At 36.1% G+C, this 8476-nt stretch overlaps 1 protein-coding gene across 1 annotated transcript; it reads left to right on the forward strand.

Annotated features, from left to right (window-relative positions):
* The first annotated feature begins 742 nt into the window (after positions 1 to 742).
* On the forward strand, positions 743 to 3868 carry LOC125785637 (endonuclease domain-containing 1 protein-like). The gene is made up of 2 exons (XM_049469595.1): positions 743 to 1253; positions 2646 to 3868. The coding sequence occupies exons 1-2, from the start codon at positions 954 to 956 to the stop codon at positions 3204 to 3206; spliced, it is 861 nt and encodes a 286-aa protein (XP_049325552.1). The 5' UTR covers positions 743 to 953; the 3' UTR covers positions 3207 to 3868.
* Positions 3869 to 8476: the final 4608 nt, after the last annotated feature.

Genomic DNA, 8476 nt, shown 5'->3' on the forward strand with positions numbered 1-8476 from the left:
ACTGCAAGAAACATGGACAGACCCTGTAGACCCTCTAGCAAACAGACTTTCTCCAAAGGTGAAAGGTTATGGTTTGTCTCATGACTTGAACACAAGGATAGACTTAGTGCTGCTTAATGTCATCAACATAGTTCCAGGTCTCACCAGATATACTGTCAGCCACGCCCAAGAAACAAATAAAATCAGCATTTCAGTTCTTCAGAACACCATCAATCCGATGATATATGTAGAGGGAGGTGTGCGTACAGGGATAGTTGGATAAACTTTTTTTATATATGTACTAAGAAATAATATGAAGCCAATAAAATACCAATAAGCATTCTATTTTCAATTTTATGTAAATTAATTAAATTTTATTGTGATGTGCATATTTCTCCATAGATGCATTACATGTGTTCTGGTTGTATAAAGGGTAGAACACTTTTAAAATGGCTATTTAAGTAGTCAACAAACAAATAGCATGTAACATAAACTTGCATAAAATTCTTATAATTATATAATAATTTTCTATAGTTTAAAATTGCTGGGTCAAATTGACTCCAAATATAAAAGGTGTTAGTAAGTTTGAACGTAATAGCAGGGCGCGTGCATGATCAGTAGAGAATGTACATCTCTGGCTGGAGCCACAATGTGAACAGAGGCAGCATATTCTTAATATACACACACCACTGTTGATATAGGGATGCCATATATTACATTTCTGTGTGGGAGAATACGAAGCATTTGAGGCGCTACTGCTTTATTCATTATTTGTTCTGATGATTGACTGTTCATCAGTGTGTGACTGTGGGATGCTGATGATGTCTGAACTGAGGTGTGTAAAAGGTAAAAGGTTCCCAGTATCAGGTTAGCTCCCGTTATCAGCTGTTATCTCCTCCACACCCCACTCCTTTCTCTCTATATATGCATCCCATGTATGGTTTTCCTCAGACGGAGATCTGCTGAACGTCAGGATGAAGCTTCTCACGCTGCTGCTGCTGCTGGGGGTCGTCTCACTGGCCATGTCTAAGGTTGTAAAGTCATTTACAGAGTGTATAGAGTTCTTCATGGTCAACCCAGAGGATCAGAATAAAGTTATAACCTCGGTCCTGGAGGGCGAGCGGTACAGGCAGATCTGTCAGGTCTGGAACGGAAAGCAGAGTTTTGCCACTCTGTATGACACATACCACAGGATCCCCGTCTACTCCGCCTACGTATTTAATCAAAAGAACAGAGGATTTGGAGACGGATTCGTTTGGAAGATTGAACCACAGGTGAGTCAACCTTAGTGTTGGCTCCTGCCAGATCTCCCAGGGGGACAAATATATATATATATATTTTATGGTGAGCTGTTCAGTATTAACAACTCTCTAATTAGACATTGTCACCTTGCATTTCACAATAAGTAAATCACTACACAGCAAAACATATTAATAATTAAGCTTTATACTGTAGTATTTGTGAAATGTATTTTCAGGAGTTTACTGCACATGCCTACTTTATTAAATCGATTTAGAATCTATAATGAACAATCAGCTGTGCCCATCAGTAAAATAATCCGTCAGTTTACCCTCACAAATAACTCTAAACATGAGGAGACTTTACCAACTTTACCATTAAATATAAACCGAAATAAAGCCTTTACACTAATCATTTAATTCAGTCTCCATCAAACAGTATTTTATTTTAGATGCAGCAGATCCAGAATGAAGTCACAGGACTCTGTCCACAGGACACTGTTGGTGGACTATTCTCAGTCCAATAGTGACACACACTGAGGTGTTTAAAAACCAGCACAACACCATCATGTCTGTGTCACCGCAGTGCTGAGAATGACCCACCACCCAAACAGTAGCTGCTCTGTCCTGAAGATTAAAGAATAGGATGAATGAAGGGTAATAAATATGCATAGAAACAGAAGAACTGCAGTATGTAAAGAATTTTATTTTTAAAAAGATGTTTATTTAAGTGTACTTTTTTTGTAAACTAAAATTAAACAAGAATGCTTTTGTTTTTTTGAATATATACACATATACATATACATATATATATATTTTTTTTTTTTTGCTCATACTGACAATTATACAGAAAAGACTAAGTATATTTGGCATTTACTTTTGATCAAGATATACTTAGGAAAAGTATAATTAAGTATTCTTGCCTTATATATAAAGTATTCTTGGCTTGTAGTTTAAGGTGGAATAGCTTAGAGTAAATAGTACACGAGCTGCACTGAACCTGATCATTTAAAATGTAATTATCCAACACAGAACAGATAAACATTTGGCAGATTTTATAGAAAATATTCTTTCAAGGCTTCTTCATTCCTATTATAATCCTGTGCACACTGAAGGTACTACAATCCATTACCGGTACATATCCTGAGAATCTTCTGCTAATTGTTATATGTGTAGTCTAACAGTAATTCTAATAAAAGAACTCTTAAACAGACCTACATCTAAACCTAGTAGTATACTTCAGAGTGCAAAAATAATATATATAACTAACACTTCTACCGGAGTAATGGATGCAAATACTTCACATCTTTGGAAGAAGCCTGTGGTGTCAGACATGTACTGATGTACCTGAGGATTTCTGGGTTAGTGAGGGAACTAGAGGTCTTTCTGCACTTTCAGTTCCATTCTCTCTTCCTTTTTCCAACACAGCTGGATGATCTTCCGGGCGATGAGATGAGAGCGTCCGAAGGGGAAATCCTGAAGAATCAGGCTGAGGACCCTGATTACAACATTGAGCATGAAGGGTGTCGCTACACCAGAGGCCACGTGTTTCCAAGAGGTCATGCTGTTGATAAAGATCATACAGACTCCACCTACACACTCACCAACGCAGCACCGCAGCTAATGGAGAATAATAATAACTGGGCAACACAGGTGGAGAACGTGATGCGCAGGCAAATTAAAGCAGGCTGTGTTAATGAAGAGGCGTACATTGTGGCCGGAGTGATTCCAGGAGAAACATGGCTGCCGATAAAAAGAGGGTCGGAAGACATTGAGCATGGAGTCAACGTTCCCAAATTCTTCTGGTCTGCTTATTACTGCAAGAACAAAAAGAATATAGTTAAGTGTAAGGCCTTCCTCTCTGAGCAGAAACCCTGCAAGTCTACAGAGAAAAACAAACTTCAGCCACGCGAGATGGGAATTGATGAGCTGAATAAAATTCTCTCAGATTACTATGAGCAGGACGTCATCATCTTTCCTGGGAAATGAGCTTTAATCCCCACTGTTTGAGTGTGGGCATGTGTGTGTGTAGATGCTGTGCTAAATCCTTCCTCCAAACTATAAACTTTTATTTAAAACTATAAAATATACAGATTTTATTTTCATTTTAAACTGACAGACCTTTCTCTGATGCTGATGTTCACACTCTCAGGTAGGTCTGATTTGCTCCTAAGAGCTTTTACCCACCTGTGGAGTCTGAGCAGCAGCAAGAGGGACAAACCACCAAATACACAGAAATTCTGAAACTGAAAAAATGACTAAAGTAGTAGTGTTAACTCCCTGCACACCTGGGGTGGGGCCTATGTACACTATTATTATAGAAAAAACACTTGGTTTTGATGAATAATTTTTTTTTTTTTTATCAAGTCATGTCCACAGTCATTGGTTCTTTGCTAATTTGTATGGATTTCTGTTGAGCCCTACTGCCTTTAATTTATATATTTAAATGCTTGTTTTATTGCCGGTTTGGCCATTTCCTCTAAGAAACACTATATTATTGTAGCATGTTTTGCCACTCTTTGGCCAATCTGTAAAAATTGTACTTGGTGTGAATAGGTCTTTAGGATTCTGAACTCTGACCATTCTCTCTCTCTCTCTCTCTTTCTCTCTTTGGGCTTCAATAAAAGCTGTTTTTCTGTGCATCCAAACAACTGTGTTCTTTATGTGAAGTATATATATATATATATATATATACACACACACACACACACACACTCATGTATGCTCCAGTAAAATACACAAACACACAAAAACAGCAATGATACAATGATAAAGGCAGTGTAACAGAAACAGTATCTGAAAATGCATAGTCTATAATAAAAATAAATATTAATATGTTTTAAAGTGTTTATGTAAGGGCTCACCCAGAAAGGGAATCGAACCCAGGATATTTGATTCACAATTGTAGGCATGGTCTCAGAAGAGGTGAGTGCAAAAAAGAGGTAGAAGACTAAAGAAGACGCCGCACCTAATGAGGGGTTTCTGGCGGGAAAAATAGAAGAAAGGATGCCAGGAGGAAGCTGGCTTTCCCAGGAGTAGGGAAAATACAAAAAAACTAAATCATTCCTCCAACAAAAATGGAAACTGAAACTGAAATGGGGAAGACCTTTTACAGATAGAATATTTATGTATTACTTTTTTCCTCTCTTTCTCTTTATTGAGAGGAAAGAAAAAGGAGGGAAAGAAAGAGAGGATGTCTCATGGACTTGAAATTATTATGAAATTATAGATTGATTTATTTTAGTCGTTTATTTCTTTTATTGTTGATGATTTTGGCTTACAGCCAATGAAAACCCCAAAATGAGTGTCTTGGAAAATAAGATTATTATATAAGACCAACTGATACTTTTGGCAGTGTGGGTAGTGTGCCTGCTGGAAAATGAAATCCGTATCTCCAAGTTGTCAGTAGCAGAGGGAAGCTGTAAGATATGAAGTGTTGTAAGATTTTGTGGGAAAACAAAACTGCACTGACTTTAGACTTGATAATAAAACACAGTGGATCAACACCAGCAGATGACAGACATGACTCTTCATTAAACCATCACTGATTGGTGGAAACTTCACACTAGACCTCGAGCAGTTTGTCTCTCCACTCTTCCTCCAGACTCTGCTCCCTTGATTTACAAATAAAATGTAAAATGTACTGATGATCAGTGATGGTTTAGTACGGAGAGACATTTTTTTTTGGAGAAAAAAATATTAGTATTAATAATAATGATAAAGTTGATTTTTACATGTAATCAGGGTCCGTTTTACGTCATGATTTTGTGGCTGCTTCATTGCATTTGTTGTCAGGCATGTAATTAGTAGATATAGAAAATGCAATAAATTATTTAAATAACAGATTAAAGAGACAATGAAAGTCAGGCAAAAGGGTATACAATATGTCCATATGTTTGTGAACAACCATACTAATGAACACATTTAGCTATTTTCCATTTCACCCATTACTGAGAGAGATTTGCAAATGCACACACACAGCTTGTCTAGTCCCTGTAAAGAAATATTGCTAATAGAACAGTGTTCTGAAGAGCACAAACATGAATCCAACAAAAGCAAGATCAACTTTTATATTATCCTTGATTTTAAATGATCAGGAGTCCCAAAACGTTTGTACATACACTGCCTGGCCAAAAAAAAAGTGACCACTGCTGCAGTTGTTCTGCAGGTTTAGGTTCAGCAACAGTATGTGCTGAAAGAATGAGGTCAGCTTCCCTGATGACACGGGTGTAGAGGATCATACAGAGATTGAACGTGAGCGTCTTGAAAAAATGTAAATCCTCCAAATGTTACACCAATTTAGGGGTTTGTGCTTAGTTATTGCTGCAAAGCACTAAGAAATAAGATTGATGAAGTTAAAATAAATGTTCTAAGCTTGGGATTCCATTTTCAGCATTGCAGGCTCAAATTCTGTGGGGTGAGAAGAGACTCTCTTCCACCTCCGTCGTAAATTCCAGCCCATCAGCCTTATCTAAACACTCAGCAGAGGGGAGAGGATTTCTTACTAGAAAGAACTGATTAAAATAGAAATTGGCTAAATAAAAGTTTTACAGAATATTTACTAAATAAAATGCCACCTCTGGTATATGAGTTTGGATGTGTCCTGATTAAATTTTCCTACACAGTCAAGTCTGAATCAGCAAGGTTTAACTAGCATTTGATAATTTAGCTGTATTTGGTTATCAGTGGTTTAACCATGTTGTATTTAATTGGGTTTAAACAATAACACGACTCTTGCTCTTTTTTTGACAAGGTACCATCCATTGTTGTATTTTCTAGGATTATCTTAAATGTTTCAAAACTGTTTGTGGGCAAAATATACATTTTACATTTATTGTGATTTAATTGTAAGAAGTTTTCGGTAACACTTTACAATACGGTTCCATAATTAATCTTTAAGTAATGAAGAGTTACCACCTTAGTTATTTATTAATTATTTCTTAGTATTATAATACTCTATGTTGACTCAAGTGTAATTAATCAGTAAGCAGTCATCAGTTACTGTAGTAAGTACATCATTAAAGCCTTCTTAACTAATAACTAGGTGCTCATTAACTTACGATTATGTAATCAAGCACTATGTTATCAGTTCAGCACTAATTACTTTTTCATATCATTAACTGCAAACTTAACATATTTATAATTATTAAGTAACCAATTGTGAACTGTGCTAACTACACACTTAACGTTTCATTAAGTAATTATTAACTACACAGAGATATAATCTATGTATTACCATTTATTAAAAAATGCCATTCTGACAATTCTGCCCAAGTATATGGTATAAGGTGAGTTTTAACTAACAAATGCAAACTCCATTAAGGTATATTTAACTGTATATATCCAATAAGCCCTCCATAATGTTTGGGTCAGATACCATTTTTTTTTCATAAGCCCTCCCTCAGCTGCACAGTTTATTCTTTAGAATCAATTCAGAGTTTTATGAAAGTATTTGCATTTAATTTTGTTTCTTTGTGTTGATATCTCAGAACCCTTTAGTCTCCTCATTTCCAGACTCCATAATGTTTGGACATAGTGTGTCAGACATTGCAACAGGTCCTGATTAGAGCCCACCTTCTTACCACTGTACAGCAGCAACAAGGTCTATTGATGCAGGGAAGCAGCTACACCTAGAATAAACACTCAAAAATACACTAATGCTTATATTTATTCCTAAGAAAAAAGTGGATGTTTCATACACTGAGCTTAGTTCATCATTAATTACTAGTACAGAAACACTACTCAGCATATTTGTGACCCCGTAAGTAAAGTGAAAAGTCACTGATCTTATATGTACTATTAACTCACTGATAACTACTTAATAAATACCACTGATTGCTGATTACTGATACTTTTAATGTGTTTAAAATGACATTTTTTTCAATGCATCTTCACAATAACTAGTGAATAAATTAATTTATTAACTACCAATAAAATACAACACATGCACAAGAAAGACAACTGATGTGCAAAAGGAATCACTTTTATTTGTAACACTGTAAAGAAAAACAAATCTTTACAACTGCACAATTAAAGTGTAACAGGAATTTTACTAATACACACATTTACACACTGTGTAATGAACCTCTGTACTGACCCACCACACTAACACAGATACTGTAGATTGTCTGTTTATACAAAGTTGTGTCAATAGTTTCTTTCCACAGAGCTACTCTTGACAGGGTGATGCGTTTGGGTGGTTGACCACTCGCAGTCCAGCAGTGATCTTGATGTACCAAAGCAAATTAACAGGGGTGATAGTGAAAAAAAATCCTGAGCCTGAACTTTTTTTCCTGTTCCAACGGGGTGAGGGGGGCACAACATACTGCATATGCGACGTAATGTAGGCATACATTTTGATACATTATTCAAACATTTAATAGTCTGTGTATGACCTTATTGTCAAGTGACACATTTTAGATGTTTTAATTTTTGCCTTATGTCTATAGTGTTATTCACGAAAACAGATCATTTCCATCTTGGTATAGGACTTACGATTGACTGAAAGAAACTGGCCACGTTCGATTCTACCTGTTAAAACGAATACCAGCGTATGCGTTAAAAATGCATTCAAGGCTTGTGATGTTGCAGTATAGTTAGAAATTGAGGTGTGTATTGAACCACAATGCAACATTTCAACACCAGAATGCATTAACTCAAAGCTGCATATGCAGCAGCCATACCAAGACAGGTCAGTAGGGGGCAATACTACTCCAAAGTACAGTAACTACACTCTGTCTAAAATAGAGGAGGTGATTACCAATTAATTAAGCAATACTTTTTTAATGGAATAACATTGCCTTTGTTTATAGACGACTATTTATCTGATCAATTCATATAAACCCAAGAGACACGATTAACGTACCAGCGCCAAGAGAACAGCTCTACACTGCTGTGCCTCTGTGTGCTAATTCTTCAAGCTACAACTCGGAGATTAGCTTTCAGCTTCAGTTTCTATCCAGTAAATGAAAAGGAAGCACTAAGAGTGCATATATTTTTTTTTAATGCAGTGTTTTTTTTAAACATGATTATGCACGTTCTGCCCCCTTATGCCCTGCACACTCATTAAACCAAAATAACAATAATTTACAATTACTTTTCTTCTTCTCTAATATGCTTAACAATGTTTACGAACACACGATTTTTTTAAGCATATAGATTAATTTAGCCTTTATTTTAAGCTTATAGCACTCTGTGCTTAACACACTCTACGAAGCCGACACACGTGCTGTTTCTATCAACAACTAACTTGAATTAGC

Source organism: Astyanax mexicanus, chromosome 21 (assembly GCF_023375975.1).
Source record: "Astyanax mexicanus isolate ESR-SI-001 chromosome 21, AstMex3_surface, whole genome shotgun sequence".
Lineage (NCBI taxonomy): Eukaryota > Metazoa > Chordata > Actinopteri > Characiformes > Acestrorhamphidae > Astyanax > Astyanax mexicanus.

Coding starts and splice junctions, on each gene's coding strand:
- LOC125785637 (XM_049469595.1), top strand. CDS start 954: ATGAAGCTTCTCACGCTGCTGCTGCTGCTGGGGGTCGTCTCACTGGCC. Junction 1,254..2,645: donor TTTGGAAGATTGAACCACAG/GTGAGTCAACCT, acceptor TTTCCAACACAG/CTGGATGATCTTCCGGGCGA.